This window comes from Rhinatrema bivittatum, chromosome 3 (assembly GCF_901001135.1).
Source record: "Rhinatrema bivittatum chromosome 3, aRhiBiv1.1, whole genome shotgun sequence".
NCBI classification, from domain to species: Eukaryota; Metazoa; Chordata; class Amphibia; order Gymnophiona; family Rhinatrematidae; genus Rhinatrema; species Rhinatrema bivittatum.
This window is the reverse complement of record NC_042617.1, coordinates 492,377,591-492,396,805: the sequence shown is the minus strand read 5'-3', so window position 1 is coordinate 492,396,805 and position 19,215 is coordinate 492,377,591. Positions and strand designations below refer to the sequence as shown.

Below are 19,215 nucleotides of genomic sequence, written 5' to 3'. Positions count from 1 at the left end.
TCCACTGTATGAAGGTACATATAATCTTGCTTTTCTTAGGGAATGCAATAGGGAAAGCAGAATAAGTCCAAGCATGCAGTGGGTAAAACCAGGAGTGGATCAACCTGTCCTGAAAATGTATAGCCAGTTGGCAACCGTACAATCCTCAACAGAACATTGCCTCCCATCCAACGACTTTTTAATTTCCTCAAGAGTCTGTCATGAGGTATTTTGCCAAACATTTTCTGAAAATCCAGATACACTATATCAAATGTCTCATATTTATCCACATGTTTATTCACACCTTCAAAAAAAATGAAGCAAATTTGTGAGGCAAGACTTCCCTTGGCTAAATCCATGTTGGTTTTGTCCCATTAAATCAAATAGCCCCTTTGAGTTGTTTGAATAAATTCCCCTCGATGTTCAACAATGCAAAAATATAACTGTATTAACTGTCGATTTGACTCTGTTCCATATAAAAATAGTAGGACACGTTCGTCCTACTATTTCTCCACACCAACATGTAAACTGATGTGATGTACCCCAATGAATGTCAGTATACAAAAGCAAATAAATCAATGAATTAAACTATTCATATCTATATGTTCAGTAATTTTGTTCTTTAGAATGCTTTCAACCATTTTTCCCAGCACTGACGTCAGTCTCACCAGTTTGTAGTTTCCCAGATCACCCCAGAACTTTTATTAAAAACCATTACATTGGCCACCCTTCAGTCTTCAGATACCATAGCTGATTTTAATGATAAATTTACAGATTTTCAGCAATAGGTCTGCAATTTAATTTTTCAGTTCTTTCAGCACTCTTTCATGTATACCATTTGGTCCAGGTGATTTGCTACTCTTTAGTTTGTCAATTTGCCCTAGTACATCTTCCGGGTTCACTGAGATTTGTTTCAGTTTCTCTGAATCATCACCTTTAAATATCACTTCTGCCATGGGTATCTGCCTTAGAACTTCCTCAATAGTCTGAAGCAAAGAATTCATTCAATCTCTTCATTATGGCCATAACCTCTCTTAACACCCCTTCTACCCCTCGATCATCAAATAGTCCAACTGACTCCATCGTAGGCTTTTTGTCTCAAATGTACCTGAAAGTTTATATTATGAGTTTTGCGTTCACAGCAAGTTTCTTTTCTGATTCTGTCTTTGCTTTCCTTATCAATGCTTGTATTTAAATTGCCAGTGCTTATGCTGTTTCATTTTTGAAGGATGTTCTTTGGCTAGAATATCCTCTCTTCTCGCCTTTTAATCATGCTAGCAGTCTTTTGGCCTTCCTTCCACCTTTAATACATGGAATATATCTGGACTGGGCTTCAAAGATGGTATTTTTAGACAATGTCCATGCTTGACGTAAACTCTTGACCCATGCAGTTGCTCCTCTCCCTTTTTTTCATTTTATCATAATCTCCCTTTTGAAAGTTAAATACTATCACAGTAAATTTCCTTAGTGTCTTCCCTCCAGTTATCATGTCAAATTTGATCATGTTATTATAACTGTTGCCAAGTGGCCTTAACATCATTAACTCTTTCATCAAATAATGTGTTCCACTAAAGATTAGGAATAACACCCCCCCCCCCCCCCACACACACACACACACACACACACACAGGAACACACTGTCCATTCTTGTACTAGCTGCTCAATGAATCAGTCATTTAATTCATCTAGAAACCTGACCTCCTTAGCATATCCTGATGTAATATTTACTGAATCAATACTGGGGTAATTGACATCACCCATTATTAGTGTTGCTATTTTTGTTATCTTCCCTAATTTCTATTAGCGTTTCATCATCTCACATGGAATTTCTATTCATAAAGATTCTATAGTTCACTGTTTCCTATATAACATTTATCCTGTTTGACTCTATGCCCTCTTTAACATATAGCGCCACACCTCCATCAGTTTGATCCATCCTATCATTGAGATATAATTCGTACTCTGGAATCACAGTGTCCCATTGGTTAAATTCCTTGTATTAGTTCTCTGAAATGCCAATTATATCTACATCTTCATTCAGTGCTATACATTCTAACTCTCCAATCTTATTTTTAGACTTCTAGCATTTGTTTACAGATATTAGTATGTATTTTATTTGAATTAACAACCTGCTCATCAATTGACAAGAGTAATTTGGAATCTTTCTGCTCTGTCTGCTCTTTACTTAAAGGCACATGGGCTGTTTGAGCATTTATTGCTACTTCTCTATCAGGATGCCCTAATATCCCTATTTTGTTAGTATCCTTCAAAGATACATCATTCTGAACTATGCACTTCTGAGTGACTTTCGACTTTCTCTCATCAACTTGTTTAAAAGCTGCTCTATCTCCTTTTTAAAGGTTTATGCCAGCACCCTAGTTCCACACTGGTTAAGGTGAATCCATCTCACCAGCATAGACTCCCCCTTCCCCAGAATGTTCCCTAGTTCCTGAAAAATCCAAAACCCTCTTCCCCACATCATCTTCTCATCCATGCATTGAGACTCTGGAGCTTAGCTTGCCTCTAGGGTCCTACACATGGAATGGGAAGCATTTCTGAGAATGCAACCCTGGAAATTATGGATTTCAATTTTCTATCTAAGAGCCTAAATTTAGCCTCCAGAACTTCCTGCCTGCACTTTCCTGTGCCATTTGTACCCACATCTACCATGAGAGTCAGCTTCTTCCTAGCACTCTCATCTTATCTAGGTGGCATATAAGGTCCACTATCTTTGCACCAAGCAGGCAAGTTACCAAGTGATTCTCATGTCCACCAGCCACCCAGGTATCTTCATTTCTGATTATCGAATCACCCATTATATCGGCCGTCCTAACCCTTCCCTCCTGGGCATACAACCCTGAAGACACATGCTCAATGTTAGAGGATAAGGCATCACCTGGAGGGCAGTCACAGCTACAGAATCATGTCCTGCCACACCAAGGTGATGGTCTCCTCTCAGGTGACCTTCCTTCTCCAAAGCAGCACAAGGGCTGCTTGACTGGCGTTGAGACCTCTCTTGTATATCCCTGAAGGTCTCCTCTATATAGCTCTCTGTCTGCCTCAGCTCCTCCAGGTCTGCCACTCAGGCCTCTAGAGATTGGTCTCATTCTCTGAGAGCCAGGAGCTCTTTGCACTGGGTGCTCACATGCTAATTTCTTCCTAATCTTCTCATAATAGTTAAGCCAAGCCCAACCTCCATATGTTTTATGCATTCTAAAAATACTTCAGCATAAAAATCAACACTTTAGGTTTCATTTTACTAATTTTACTAGATAACACATGAAATCCCAATAGCCAATTTTATATGTTTTTTGGAATATGCTGCTTTGTTCTCGCCTCAATGCTTTTTTTACCCTCTCCCCATTTTTTTGTACTTTCCCTGGGGTCTCTTAAGACCAACAAGAAAATGTTGCAATATTTCCTCTCCAGATTCTGTGCTTGATGTGATCAGGCACATGCAAGCTGAGCAGGCAGTTGGGGCATCTGCCCAATGCCTTAGCCACTGGCATGCTGGTGCTGGGTGCCACTGGACTGGTCATAGCTGGGCCCTCTGTTCAATTAGTCAACTCTTCTTCATGATCAGTGTTATGGATTAACGGTTTTAGTGGACCCTTGGGCCGACCTGCAGGAGACTGGGGAGAGGTGGACTATAGTCTCAGTGTACAAGCAGGCCAGGAGGCGGATATCAGGCAGGATGCGAACGATGATCTTCACCCTGGAAGTCGGAGCTCCCCCGGGAGGAGCCCGTAGGAGCCCAGCCGCTGGGACTTAGGTGGTCGGTGGTGAGACTTCACCCTGGAAGCTGGAGCTCCCCCGGGAGGAGCCCGTAGGAGCCCGGCCGCTGGGACTTAGGCGAGTACTGTAGCTGGATCAGGAACAAGCAGGCTTGGGAACTGGAACCAGGCAGGAACTGAAGCAAGACACGGGTATGGGAACCAGGCAGGAACTGAAGCAAGACACGGGTACTAAAACCAGGCAGAAACTGAAGCAAAACACGGGTATGGGAACCAGGCAGGAACTGAAGCAAGTCTGAAGCGGGAACCAGGCTGGAACGTCAGCAAGTCTGAAGCGGGAACCAGGCTGGAACGTAAGCAAAGTCTGAAGCAGGAACCAGGCTGGAACGGAGCAACTACCGGCAAGTAGTAACACACTCCGGGGCACAGAGCAACTGGGAACCGCAAGGTAACCCTGTTGCAAGGCAAAGACTGAGGGTCCGCGGCCTGCTTACATAGGCCGTGGCGTCTGACATCAGGAAGCGGGCAGAGCTTTGAATGGCAGGAACAGGCCTACAAAAGTGTCCTTCTTGCACGCGCACCTAGGGACAGGGCGTCCACCGAAGATCTCCCACCGGCGTCGCCCCCGTGGGGATGCCGCCACACAGGCCGCAAACTCTACCAGCTGAACCGGGAGCGGGACCAGGAACATGGAGGTAAGGGCCCGGTTGCGGCACACGCGACTGGGACCGTAACAATCAGTTGAAATATTGGAGTATGAGTCAGAGTCACTGGAGGACATATCCCAAACTTCAGAAAGATTAGACTTTCTAGCTAACTTACTGATTTTTAGACATTTTGCCAATGCTTTTAGCCCCTTTCTAACCTGTCTATTATCCCATTTCCATGGAGGCAAAGTCAGCACCCTTTGAGTGCTGCTTTCTTCCCCCTGAAAACCCCTCTAGAATTGCATTTGTTGAACCCCAGGATTCACCATGCAGTTTTTATCTATTCACTGGTCCGGACTGCCAGAGCCTGGTCTGAGCCATGATACTGGATACGTTACACCCAGATGATGTGCCAGTTCTCGGCCTCCTACAGGGTTGGTATGGGTGAACTGGTGGGGGGCAGGGTAAGTACTGGAGGGTCAAGATGAAAGTCTGAGTGAACAGGTAGGGCTATCTATAAACTGATGATTCCAAGCACACTAGCAAGTATTTTCAGATGTGGAGTACATGTATACTTTAATTCTTGGTTTTTACGCATGCATTGTTATAATTATTACATATGTAAATTATATATGTGCAATTATATAAAATAGGTAGAGAAAGTATGTGTGTTTCCACATTACTAATACAGGCATGTACAGAAAAATATGTGGTCACATGAACCAGCTTTTTCTGTGCACCTAAATTGAAGAGGGGCTTTATCAAGTCCAGAAGAGCAGGAGAGGAAGGCAGGCTGCTAATCCTGTCAACATTCCCTTGTCTCCTTTTTCCTGATATAATTGATGGAATTTGTTCAAGTTAGTGCAACGCCTACTGGAAATTTGGATGTTACAAAGTTTTTTTTTATTTATTAGTTCTGTAACTGTACCCCCACACACAGTACCACTGTACTATGTGTGTAGAGAACTCTGTCTCTCTTTCACACACACACACACACACATACACAGTGCAGCGTTAATGTGCTGTGCTACATGCAGTGCCTTAGACTAGTGCTGACAGACTCTACACCAAAAAACTGATAAACGCAGACCAAAAATGTTGGCAGCCAAGTAACACTCTTCTAGTCAGCCTCTGAGCAAGCAATGCTCACCTCACTGGTATCCAGACAGAGACAATAAAAACTACTAGTACTGCTGCAACTCTCCACAGTTTCTCCAACCGTGACTTTCCCCAAATGAAGAGAAAAATCGAAATCAGCAGCAAGTGACACCGGCTCTCTTTCTCTGGCAGCTTTTAAAGCACTCCTACAGTGGCATATCATTCTCATTTTAAAGAGGTGTCTTCTAACCAACAAGTCAGCGTAAAACGTTGCAGCATTAAACCACAAGGCATTGCTTTGTTTACATTTAACTTTACATGCTTTTTTTTTTTTTTAGGGAACCCATATCATCCCATTATTAACATCAGTTCTGAAAGACGAGACTCAGTTTGAGAAACCAGAAGAGTTCAATCCTCACCATTTTCTTGATTCAGCTGGAAATTTTGTAAAGAAAGATGCATTCATGCCATTTTCCGCAGGTAATCTGACGTTTTGTATTTGCTGCTTTCATAGATTTAGGCTTATGTACTAAAGCTTAATATGCACGCTAAGGCCATTTACAGGCCGATGCAATATTTGCATGGGAAAAATGGGCACTCATGAATGAGCACCCACTTTCCTAATGCGCATCCATCCACCTCTCCTGGGTGCGTGATGCAATAGGCTAATGAGTAGTTGCGTTAAAAAGGAGGCACTAGGGGAAATTGTGCGTCCCTAGTGCCTCCTCAGCATTGGGCGCCCAGGATAAGTGGCTTTGCACGGGTTAGGAAAATGGATGCTCGTAAATTTGAGCATCCATTTTCCTAACCTAACTGCCATCAAGACATTTTTTTATTTTTTTACTTTTTTCACGTTCCTGCTTTCTGTGGTTTCTCTGACTTAATATTGCCATGATATTAATTCAGAGGAACAAGAGATAAGCAATATTTTCTGCTTTTCTTTAAACTTTTGGGGTTCCTCAAGACTTAACACCAGCTCCGGGCCTGGCGTTAATTTTTGAAGGGTTAACATGTGCGTGTCAGGCAGTTATTTTTTACATAAGGGGGTACTAGCTAATAGCCTCATCAACATAGCATTTACATGTGATGAGTGCTATTAGCTATGTGCTGGTTTGGATATGCAATTTAGACATGCTGATCCCCTTATTGCATCAGGAGTTATGGACGCACATCCAAAACATGCATTTAACCACGAATTAACCTGTGCGCCAATGTGAGCGAATGGTATTGCATAGGCCTGTAAGTATGCATCTGGAACAGCGGACTATGCTCTAAAGGCCTAGAATATACACTAAACTTGCCTGAACAGATTTTGGGGTATACTTGCTAAAATAAGCACATAACTGCATCTAAATGAATATCAGAAGCACATGAAACTTTACTAGGACCACACTAATAGTGTGGTATGCTATCTTCTATATACTATTTTTTTTTATTATGTATGTAAATTGCTAGCCACTGAATACCTATGATCAAGTGGGTTATAGATTCAAAAAAATAAAATAAAATAAAATATGTAACACTGCTTGCTAATATCTAACATTAAACCCTTGGCTCAGACCAGATATTACATTTTCAGCTATTTCAAGTGCTCAGCTAACAGGATGCATTATGGGTTACTGAGGGAAGAAATGGGACTGCTAGAGCAGGAGATGTTATACAAGGAATACAGAGGGGTAGATTTTCTAAATTTGCGTGATCGCGTACTTCGCCCTCCCCCCACCTTCCCCTCCCTTCCCCTACCTAACCCACCCCCCCGGCCCTATTTAAACCCCCCCCCCTTACCTTTGTTCCACGATTTACGCCTGCTAAAAGCAGACGTAAATCTGCGCGCGCCAGCGGGCTGCTGGCGCATCATTACCCAACCCGAGGGCTGGTCCAGAGGCCTCGACCACGCCCCCGGGCCTGCGCCACGCCCCCGGCCCCCGCCCCCGCAATGCCGCGTCACGCCCCCGAAACGCCGTGTCATTTTAGACGTGCCCCCCGACACGCCCCTTTTAGAAAGCCCCGGGACTTACGTGCGTCCCGGGGCTCTGCGCGCACCGGCAGCCTATGCAAAATAGGCACGTTGGAGCGCGAAGGCCCTGCGCACGTAAATCTGGCCAGATTTACGAACGCAGGGCATTTAAAATCCGCCCTAGAGAAGGAACAGGAGAAGAGCAAGAAAGGAAGATGCCAAAAAGAAGAGATATCAACACACACTTATGCACTTCCAAACAAAATCCACATTTATTAGACAAAAATGCATTTTCAGACTAATATTTTGTCAGAATTGTTGAACATTGCATAGTGTACAAGGCATAATTTATAGCTAGTGTGATTCCAAGTTTCTGTGAATGACTGATTTTCTGGCTTGCTAAGTCAATCCTTGCTTTTAAAATTATTTGGGGCCAAGTTTAAATTTTGCCTATATTTGTTTTTTTGTGTGCCATTTTGAAGGGGCTGCTTTAATTTAATTAACAAAGGGGGTCAAATGGCTTATATTTAAAACTGTTTTTCGATTCATAAAAAAGAAAAAAACTATTACTGACCTGCTATCTCAGAGAAGACTTATAGGAACTGAAAAGCATTAGGCCAGTATTTCCAGCTAATATTGGCCATGTAATTCCAGGTTTCTGTGAATGACTGGGCTTCTGACAGGCTAAGTCTAAATCTTTGCTTTTCAAATAATCTGGAACCAAGTATAAAGTTTGTCTATATTTGATTTATTGTTTGTCTCTTTTTTACCTTCATGGGTCCACCTAACTGGAGTTAGTCCTCTTGATTTTTTTATTAGTTTCTGTGATCTGTTTCCTGCTGCAGTGGATCCAGGACAGGCTCACTGTGGTCTATAGCCATATCAGAGAACTTGCCTTCACCTGAAGAGTGTGCACTGTCACTACCACCATAATTAGTCCTAATGCTGAGGCACTTTTTTATCCTGGATGATATGCAGCCAGAATTAATTTTTCTTTTTCCTATCTTTCATATTTAGCCTTGCTTAGATTTAGTCTAGATATTATAAAACAAGGTCACCACATGAAGATACCCAGCAAAACACTGTCAGAAAAATGTATTGAACTATTCACTTCCTTTCAGACCCCCCCCCCCCTTCTGAGCACCCTATAGTGTTGGGATCAATAACATTTTGGCCGCTCTTCATGCTGAAGCCTAAAAATGCCTGCATTTGTCTTTGGATAGACAAACTACAACAATGACAGCAATGGCCATCTCCATATGCCAGCAAAGAAAGTTCAGGTGACTGAGGACATCATGTCCCCCATCCCCCAAAGATAATCTTCTCCCACCACCCCCCTACACACACATATACCTTCTATAGTATCTATTATATCTACACAACACAAAAATCTACACAACACAAAAATCGGACCACATCACACCCATCTTCTAGGACCTCCACTGGCTACCCATCACTTTTAGAATCCAATATAAAACCCTAACACTCATCCACAAAAACGCTCCACTATGACAAAATGGACTGGCTAAGCACGTTCCCTATACTTTCACACACCCCAAAGAAACCTCCGCTCCACCAACACTGGACTTCTCCCAATCCCCACCCCAAAAGAAGCACATCTGACCACAACGAGAGAACGCGCGCTATCTGTAGCTGGACAGTCTCTTTAGAACAACCTTCCAGCACAATTAAGAACTGAACCCTCAGCTCAACTATTCAAAAAACACCTAAAACCATGGCTCTTCCTACAAGCCTTTCCTGTGACCTAATACCCCCAACCCCCACCACCCTAGAATCAGATCCTACACCCCCCCCCCAGTTCAAGCTTCCCTGCAAGTCGATTAAATTTCCCCTGAATTGCAATATTTTCCCTCAGTACTATTCCTCCCACCTTATCTTATGTTACCCCCTTGTTATTCTGCAGATCTCTTTAGTTACGCTTTAAAAGCTCAGCCTTCACTATAACATTATATCGTTACTAAGTTACCCATGTAAAAATTAAGTTTTATATTGTTGCCACGTTTATTTCATTTTCCGTTCCCTATAAACCGATGTAATATCTTTGATCTAATGTCAGTATATAAAAATGAATGAATGAATGAATGAATAAATAAATAAATAAATAAATAAGTGATCATCTGTTAGAGTCATGTACCAGAGATATAAGATGGGAGAGGGCCATCCAACCTCAGGTGGAAAGAGGCTGCCTCCTGAGCATTCCTCCCAGTTTCCACATTGTGGGGCCGATTTTAAATTTTACGCGCATAGGGTACATTTATGCGCGCTACCCGGTGCGCACAAATGTACACCCAATTTTATAACATGCGCGCACTCCCACGCGCATGTTATAAAATCCGGGGTCGGCGCATGCAAGGGGGTGCACACTTGTGCACCTTGCGTGCGCCGAGCCCAAGGGGAGCCTCGATGGCATTCCCCGTTCCCTCCAAGGCTTCTCCAAAATCGGAGCGGCCTTGGAGGGAACTTTTTTTGGATCCCCCCCACCTTTCCCTCCCTTCCCCTATCTAACACCCCCCCCCCCCCACCTGATTTGATGGAATTACGCCTGCCAGCTCGTCAACCTCCGGCACGGCCGCTGTGCCGGAGGGCTTGGGAACGCCCCTGGCCCCGCCTCTGCCCTGCCTTCACGCCTCCAGCCCCGCCCCTGATCCACTCATTTTTGAAAGGCCCTCGGATAATAGAAAGACTAGGGGGCACTCCATGAAGTTAGCATGTGGCACATTTAAAACTAATTGGAGAAAGTTCTTTTTTTACTCAACGCACAATTAAACTGTGGAATTTGTTGCCAGAAGAAGTGGTTAGTGCAGTTGTGTTTAAAAAAGGATTGGATAAGTGCGAGGTGCGATCGCTGCCGGCTTTCGCAGGCCTGCCCCCCGTTTCCCCCCCGTTACCACCGGATTCTCTACGGTTTGCGACCTTAGAAAATCCAGGCCTTAGTGTTTGTTTGCAACTTGTGGGATGAGCTTTCATTTGCATTAGTTACAACTTTGTGCTTTATACCCTGTTCAATGTACTACAGAGTTTGCAAGTCTGAAATACACTTTCTCATCCAAATTAATGTGGAATTTGTCCGAAGGTGCTGAAGTATATTGTTGTATCTCCTCTTTGGCTGCATGTTCCTTTTGTTCTCTCCTATTCCTTTGTCTCTTCCTATCCTCTTCTCCACACCCTCAACAACATCTCCTGCTCTAACAGCCCATCAGTGAGCTCCAATGCTTCCTCTTAGCTGAGCTCTTGAAATAGCATGTGAGCTAAAAAGTGCACCTGGCATGATACAAACGTGTGCTAATAGAACATGGAAAAGCGCATACCGTGCTATTTAGTTTGTGCCCCTCGCAGCAAAGAGGAGTAGAGGTTTGTCGGACCATGAGCAGCTCGTGCTGCTTGCGGCCCTGAGAAACTTACAGTGGGTGGCGCAAGCGATTTAGGAGGCATCGAGCCCAAGATCGATGGGGGCGGCGTGAATGGGGGGGGGTGCAAGGCAGAAGTCATCTAGGGAACCCACTACCCTTGCACTGGATCTACGCATGTTAAATCATTTATTCATGCACACTATAGGATAGGGGGATGCACTGGAAACATTGTATTTATTTCTTTTCATCTTCCTTTATTTTTAATTGCGTTTTTAAAATTTCATTTTATTTCATTACTTATGTATGGTAAATGTAGGATTACACATGTATATGTTCACATACATAGCATCAATTTTAATTGTATAATTATAATTTTACATGCATAAAAATGTGTATAAAGTACACAATAATAAGTGCACAGTCATACTTTTGGGACCTCAAATTGGAACATTTCTTTAGTTTCTGATGAAATTCTTTATTCCTTCCTAAGTATTTTTACTAGGGATGTGAATCGTTTTTTGACGATTTAAAATATTGTCCGATATATTTTAAATCGTCAAAAATCGTTAGGGCCACGATACAATACCAATTCCCCCGATTTATCGTCAAAAAATCGTAAATCGGGGGAAGGGGGAGGGCAGGAAAACCGGCACACTAAAACACCCTAAAACCCACCCCGACCCTTTAAATTAAATCCCCCACCCTCCCGAATCCCCCCCCAAATGCCTTAAAACCTGGGGGTCCAGCGGCGGTCCGGAACGGTCTCCTGCAATTGAATCGTGTTGTCTTCAGCCGGCGCCATTCTGCGCCGCCATTTTGCAAAATGGCGGTGCAAAATGGCGGCGGCCATAGACCAACACGATTCGACTGCAGGAGGTCATTCCGGACCCCCGCTGGACTTTTGGCAAGTCTTGTGGGGGTCAGGAGGCCCCCCCAAGCTGGCCAAAAGTCCCTGGGGGTCCAGCGGGGGTCCGGGAGCGATCTCCTGCCGCGAATCGTTTTCCGTACGGAAAATGGCGCCGGCCGGAGATCGACTGCAGGAGGTCGTTGCTGAACGACCTCCTGCAGTCGATCTCCGGCCGGCGCCATTTTCCGTACGGAAAACGATTCGCGGCAGGAGATCGCTCCCGGACCCCCGCTGGACCCCCAGGGACTTTTGGCCAGCTTGGGGGGGGCCTCCTGACCCCCACAAGACTTGCCAAAAGTCCAGCGGGGGTCCGGAACGACCTCCTGCAGTCGAATCGTGTTGGTCTATGGCCGCCGCCATTTTGCACCGCCATTTTGCAAAATGGCGGCGCAGAATGGTGCCGGCTGAAGACAACACGATTCAATTGCAGGAGGCCGTTCCGGACCGCCGCTGGACCCCCAGGTAATTTAAGGCATTTGGGGGGAGATTCGGGAGGGTGGGGGATTTAATTTAAAGGGTCGGGGGTGGGTTTTAGGGTGTTTTAGTGTGCCGGTTTTCCTGCCCTCCCCCTTCCCCCGATTTAGCTACGGACCGCCGCTGGACCCCCAGGTAATTTAAGGCATTTGGGGGGGTTCGGGAGGGTGGGGGATTTAATTTAAAGGGTCGGGGGTGGGTTTTAGGGTGTTTTAGTGTGCCGGTTTTCCTGCCCTCCCCCTTCCCCCGATTTAGCTACGGACCGCCGCTGGACCCCAGGTAATTTAAGGCATTTGGGGGGGGTTCGGGAGGGTGGGGGATTTAATTTAAAGGGTCGGGGGTGGGTTTTAGGGGGTTTTAGTGTGCCGGTTCACGATTTTAACGATTTTCATGATACTCTAAACACCCAAACGGCGACGATACGATTCCCTCCCCCTCCCAGCCGAAATCGATTGTTAAGACGATCGAGGACACGATTCACATCTCTAATTTTTACTATGTATGAAATAATTGAGATTCCACTTTTTACATTTCTGAACCCAGTTTTGCTTTTTGTTCCAGGTCGGAGAATCTGTGTGGGTGAGACGCTTGCCAAAATGGAACTTTTCCTTTTCTTTACAAGCCTGCTACAGAAATTCATCTTCCATCCTCCTCCTGGTGTAACTCACTTTGACCTCACTCCTGCAGTTGGGATTACAACTCCACCCATGCCCCACCTGCTCTGTGCTCTGCCACGTTCTTGAACAGACACAGTTACATATCTATATACTCAGATAGTTGTTAAGTTGAAAGAAAATCAGAAGCCAATCAAATAGAATTTTCTTCTGACTCCCTTCTATTTCTATGTAATAATCAAGTGCCCCCAGTTTCCTGTGGCATATTTTTTCAAGATTCTGCAGGAAAAAAAGGATTCCATCATTACTATTCTTTTTTGATAAAGAAGATTTGTGATGACTTAGCAAAGTGGAATGATTATTATCACCTATTTTGCTTAAGGAGAATATAGCTAGGTTAAAAATGAATATCTTGGCAAGGCTTAATTATGTATTTCAATCCTTGCCAACAACAGTCTTGGAAGGTAGATTTAATCATCCTAAAATAAAGCGTTTCAGTATATTTAGAGGAAAAAAAACACTAAGAGTTGCATGAGCAATATTTTTATCAGGAGAAAAGACAAGGGGGCCAGGAATTCCAAATTTTAAGCATTACTATCCAACGGCACAGCTATGATCAATAGTCAAATGGTGAAAAGGAAGGGAAAAGAAGTGAGTATAGAAGAACAGAGTATTTGGGAAAAGACACTGTGGCTAGCTATGCAGAGTTTCTACTGTGAAATAAGGAATCCATTCACTAAACATATAGGGGTAGATTTTAAGACCTGTGCGCAGGCGTACATGTGCTTGCGCTACCCGGCGTGCACACATGTACACCCGATTTTATAACATGCAGGCGCACGCATGTTATAAAATCAGGGGTCGGCGCGAACAAGAGGGTGCACACTAGCGCACTTTGCACGCGCCAACGCCCATGGGCTTCCCCCATTTCCTCCCCCCTAACCTAGGCTTCCCACCTCTTCCCCTAACCTTTCCCCCCCAACCCTACTCTAACCCCCCCCAAAATTCTTTTAATATCTTTTGCGCCTGCCTGCAGGCAGGCGCAGGTTGCACGCGCCAACAGCCTGCCGGCACGCAATCCTCCAACACAGTGGCAAATGGCTGCTGGGCTGGAGGCCTCTGACCCCATCCCTACCCCCACCCTGCCCCTTTAGTAAAGCCCCGGGACTTAGACGCGCATTGCCAGTCCTTTATAAAATAGGCCTGGCGTGCGTAAGCCACTCTACGTGCGTAAATCCACTGGATTTACGCGCATAGAGCTTTTAAAATCCGGCCCATATTGCAAATATGGAATTGACAAAGGAGACTATTGAATTTAAATAGCAGTACATCAGTGCTACTGCCTATAAGATACAGTACAGCTTTTATACGAGGGATGCAGGAGACTGAAAGGGAAAGAGCTAATAATATTAAAGTAACTCGTTAAGGATAAAAAAGATGCTTACCTTTCAGGAAATCCATGAGAATTATGGGTTACTGAGTACAGATATTTTTGGTTTTATACAAATAAAGCACTATATTGAACAGGGAGACATTAAATGGAAATTGGTGCCACTGCCTACTGCCAGCAGAATACTAAGATTTATCAGATCTTGTCTACAGAACTGAACCAAAAACCCAATCATATTCTAGCAAGCGTTTATATTGTAAACCTCCATTTATATTGTAAACCTCCATTAATTTTGGATTGGCAGATAATAAATAATTTTAAATAAGTAAATGAAACATCACTATCTACTTTGCTTAAGGAATATTACAAAGATGTTATTTATTAAGGCCCTATAAAGAAAGCAAAATTTTTGAGGAGACATAGAATGATTATTGGAGAGGATGTGGGAGAATGGGAACTATGCTCCATACTTGGTGGGGATGCCATATCAAATACAATTATTGGAAAATGATTAAGGAGGAGTTACAAAAGATAGTGGTGAAACAACTCTTGTGGGATCCAAACATATTAATATTGGGATTAAACAGGGAAGATAGCTATGCTCACTCAATGCTAGGTAGCAGCAAGATGCAATACAGAGTGGCTTGAAAAGAAGAAGACACTCCTAAACTGGCAGACTGGTATAAGAGACTTTAGAATGTATATTTAATGGAGAAGTTAATGACTCTGAGGAATGAGATATGATAAGTTCATATGGGTTTGGACACCTTTTGAGGCAATATGAGAAGCTAGAATAGTGATTATGCTATACAAGGAGAGGAGATGGAATAAGGGCTTGAGGATATTATGCAGGTTTCAGGGAAAGTGGAAGTGACTACAGTGGGAAAGGAAAGGAGTGAAAGGCGGAAGGACTGGAGTGGTAGAAGGGGAGAAAATAAGAGAATGGTGGACTTCATATCTAAGTACTGAGAATGTCTTAAATAAGATTGTAATTGGGGCAATGCTTTTGAAAGTTGAAGTGGTTTATGCAATATATTTGCACCTACTGTTCTTTAATAAAATTAAATTAAATAAAAGGTTCTTTGGCAACATATTCTATGGCAGATTTTTCAGACTTCTGTGGCAAATTTGCATAGTTTTCCAAATATTTGCATATTGATGTACATTATCAGTTTACTTTATAAAAATATAGTACTTTCTAATACTTCTGTGTCTAGTTTATTTATTTGGTTCATTTTGGGGGAAAGGATTTTAGTGATGGTCCCGGAAAGGGAGGAGGGGAACAGAGAAAAGGTGAATCTGGGGGATGGAGAGAGAGAGGGGATCTTGAGAATGAATCTCAGACAGGAAGAGTAGAATGATAGAGGATGGAGGGGAGATAAAGGCACAGGAAGAATTCTCATGGTGCTCTGATTTCCTCTCTATACCAGAAATTTTGTCAAGTATCTAGTCCTTGCATTTGGTGGTTCATGGGCCAACCTCGTGATCCATCATCCTCACCCTTGGACCAGGCCCTTGGACCAGGCCTTGCGGCAGGATGCTGCCAGCTCCCTGCCAGGCCCCACTATCCTTCGCAGCAATGCGCTGCCAGCTTGCCTCGCGGCAGGATGCTGCCAACTCCATGCCACCATGCCTCCCCTAGGCACATGCATGTCAAACTTTAAAGATCCCACAGGGGAAAGGTCCCATGGCACGCACTGATGATATATGCAGCTAGGCCTATAAAAGGCCCTCTAGACCTCCAGTTCCTTGCCTCAGCAACAGATCTCCCTTCTTTCCAGTAGTGCATGTTTCTCCAGCATTCCTCGTCTTCATTTCCTAAGATACTTGTCTTTGTCCTCCAGTTCCAATGATCCTTGTCTTCGTTCTTCAGTTCTTCAGCTTCAGTTCCTCAACCAGTTCTTCAGTATGTCTCTACCTCCCTTGCTGTCCTCCTGCCCTGCCTATCCATCCCACCTTTCCCTTCAGATGGATACATGGTATTGACCACAGCTTGACTCCTGGATACTCTTGATTGCTGCCTGCCACTGACCACAGCTTGACTCCTGGATAATCTTGATCACCACCTGCCACTGACCATTGCTAGACTCCTGGATATGCTTGACTACTGCCTGCCATCATAGAGTCTCAAACGCCCTCTCCAACCCAGCTACCTCAATGGACCCCATCATCATCAACAGAGGCCCCGGCACAAGAAGGCTCAACCTGAGGTGAAGCTCCAGATGGGCCTCTGGCTTATGCAGATCCACCTGCTGATGGAGAGGACCTACAGGGCTCCTCCCTGCAGGTTACATAAACCCCGCCTTAGCTGAAGAATCCACGGGTGCAACAACTATATCTCAGTCTGCTTGTCTGACATTGCTGCCTGGATGTCCCACCATCACCTTAATCTCAACATGTCCAAAACAGAGCTCTTTATCTTCCCTCCAACCCCACTTCCCCTCTTCCTCCTATCTCTATTTCTATGGTTAATAATGTAAACCTCTTAGGGCCTCATTTTCTAAAGTATCGCAGGCCTGCGATACTTTAGAAGATGAGGGACGGACGGATGAAACGGGGGGAGGGCCTGCGCTAGCCAGCAGCAATCGCACCGTCGCGGTGCGATCACTGCCGGTTTCACACCCAATAGCGCCACCATAGGAGGTGTAGCTATTGGAAGCGAAAGGTGCCGTGAAAAGGCACTTACCGTTTCACTGTCTGCGGCGTCGGCGCAGAGTCGGCCCCGGTGACGCCCCGACTCCTCCTCTTCCGGAGCCGACTCTGCCCCGACTCCACCCCCATCCTGGTATCGCGTGCGAGCCTCTTGGAAAATGAGGCCCTTAGTCTCCTAAATCCATAATCTTGGCGTCATCTTCGACTCCTTTCTCTCCTTCTCTACACATATCAAAAACACTGCTAAACTGTGCATTTCTTTCTGACATCACCAAATCTGTCCCTTCCTTTCTGAACACACTACAAGAACACTTATCCACTCTCTCATCACTTCCCACTTAGACTATTGCAACCTGTTCCTCACAGGCCTCCCAGTGAGCCTACTCTCTCCCCTACAATCTATGCAAAATTCAGCTGCATGACTTACCTTTTGTCAAAGTTGCTACACCCATATAACCCCTCTTCTCAAGTCACTATATTGGTTCCCTATCCATTCCCACATACAGTTCAAGTTCTTCTTACTCACCTACAAGAGACTTCACTCTGTACCTCCTCACTACCTCTCTTCTCTTATCTCTCCCTACAACCTTCCTCGTGCATTCCACTCATCAGGCAAGTCACTCCTATCTATGCCTTTCATCTGTACTGCCAATTCCCAACTCCATGCTTGCTATCTGACTACATCATGTACTTGAAAAGGACTTCTTGAGCTGGTGTGTCTTGCTCCATATCTTGCCTTATTTAAATCGCATCTAAAACCTGCTTTTCAAGATTGCTTTAAAATTTTAACCCCTGATTGCCCTGGTTATAGCCTCATTAATTCTTAACGATTGTCTTAATAAATGAAATTCCCCAAACCTCTTTTGCACTGTATATTTGTCTTGTTTAGATTGTAAGCACTATTGAAAAGGGACTTTCTCTTATATATTTTTTTTTTTATTGTACACCACTGCATACGCTGAGAAGCGTTATAGAAGTATTAAGTAGTAGTAGGTAGTAGTAGTAGTAGTAAAAGTGCCAGTACAGCACATGGTCCCATACTGTTCCAGTCCAAGCTGGGCACACAGCAGTCAGATTCTAGTAGCTGGAAATATAATTCATAATTGGTTCAAAGTGGGAGTCTCATCATTTTAAAAAACATTTTTTTAGTGTCCCCCCAACTATAGGTTTATTTATTAATCCAGAGTGAGATGTACCATAGTAAATACACGTGCTATGTATAGAATATAACTATTATATTCCAAAAGTGATTTCACTATATTTATTTATTTATTTATAATTACTTATAGCCCAAACCCTCCAAAGTTCGGGGTGGGGTACAGTGGAACATACATATATAATAGCTCTTCCTCCTAACTTCAACCCGTCCCAGGGTCAGCACCTATTTTTATATCTTGTTATAAAACTGCTAAGTGTTGCTTAGGTGGTCTGGTCCATAACAGCTATAAATTTTAAAATTGAACAAAACTGAAAATGATAAATATTGCTTTATTTTGTTAAGTAAATAAAAGAAAACATACAGAAGCTTAAGGAACTGTTATAAATTTCAGGGGTTCCAGCTTTGAATTCCTTAATTAGTTGTGCAGACAGTGTCATAAAGTTTGAAACTGCACTGTTTAGCTGGGCATGGACAATATAGCTTAAGACAAGCCATGTGACAAAGTAGACTAAAAAGCAAAAAATACCACAGTAATTTAGAGGGATTCTCTGGTTAGAATCCTCCTGGTATTAATGCATTGTTGCTGTTATGAAGTTAGAAAAAGAAACTTCCTCATTTACAAACATAACACAAGTGAAACAAAGATGGTGTATATCTAGAGCAGGGGTGGGCAAGTCCGATCCTCGAGGGCTGCAAACCAGTCAGGTTTTCAGGATACCCCTAATGAATATGCATGAAATCGATTTGCATACAACTGAGGCAGTGAGTATGCAGGTCTCTCTCATGCATATTCATTAAGGATATCCTGAAAACCCGACTGGTTTGCAGCCCTCGAGGATCGGAATTACCCACCCCTGATCTAGAGCATGCTAGGATAAATAAATAAATATATGATTTTTGGTATTCAGGGTATTATAATATATAGCAATACTTAAAGTTGACTGTTAAATCATGTAGGTAACATGGAAACTTATACATAGGTATTAGTTGCAGGAAGTTAATGAATATTAAAATTAGAGTATTAAATACTGCCAGCTGATTTGTTGATTGCTTCTTATCATGATCTGTGCAGCATATTTAAGAATTAAAACTGTGACACTGTCAAAATAGCTTCCTGATTTTGATGGTAACCTTTTTTATCAGAGTGCATGCATCTGATAATGAAATAAAAGAAGCAGGATTGCAGCCTGTTTCTGGTTCTTGCTTTTATAAGTATTTTTGTACACGTTGAAA

General features: G+C 43.6%; 1 protein-coding gene across 1 annotated transcript in view; it reads left to right on the top strand.

Annotated features, from left to right (window-relative positions):
* Nucleotides 1-13,567, top strand: part of LOC115088121 (cytochrome P450 2K6-like) — a 104,639-nt gene extending 91,072 nt beyond the window's left edge. The window contains exons 8-9 of the mRNA XM_029596094.1: nt 5,797-5,938; nt 12,729-13,567. Of these exons, the coding sequence (XP_029451954.1) occupies nt 5,797-5,938; nt 12,729-12,910 (324 nt within the window). The 3' untranslated portion in view covers nt 12,911-13,567. The remainder of the gene's footprint in view (nt 1-5,796; nt 5,939-12,728) is intronic.
* Nucleotides 13,568-19,215: the final 5,648 nt, after the last annotated feature.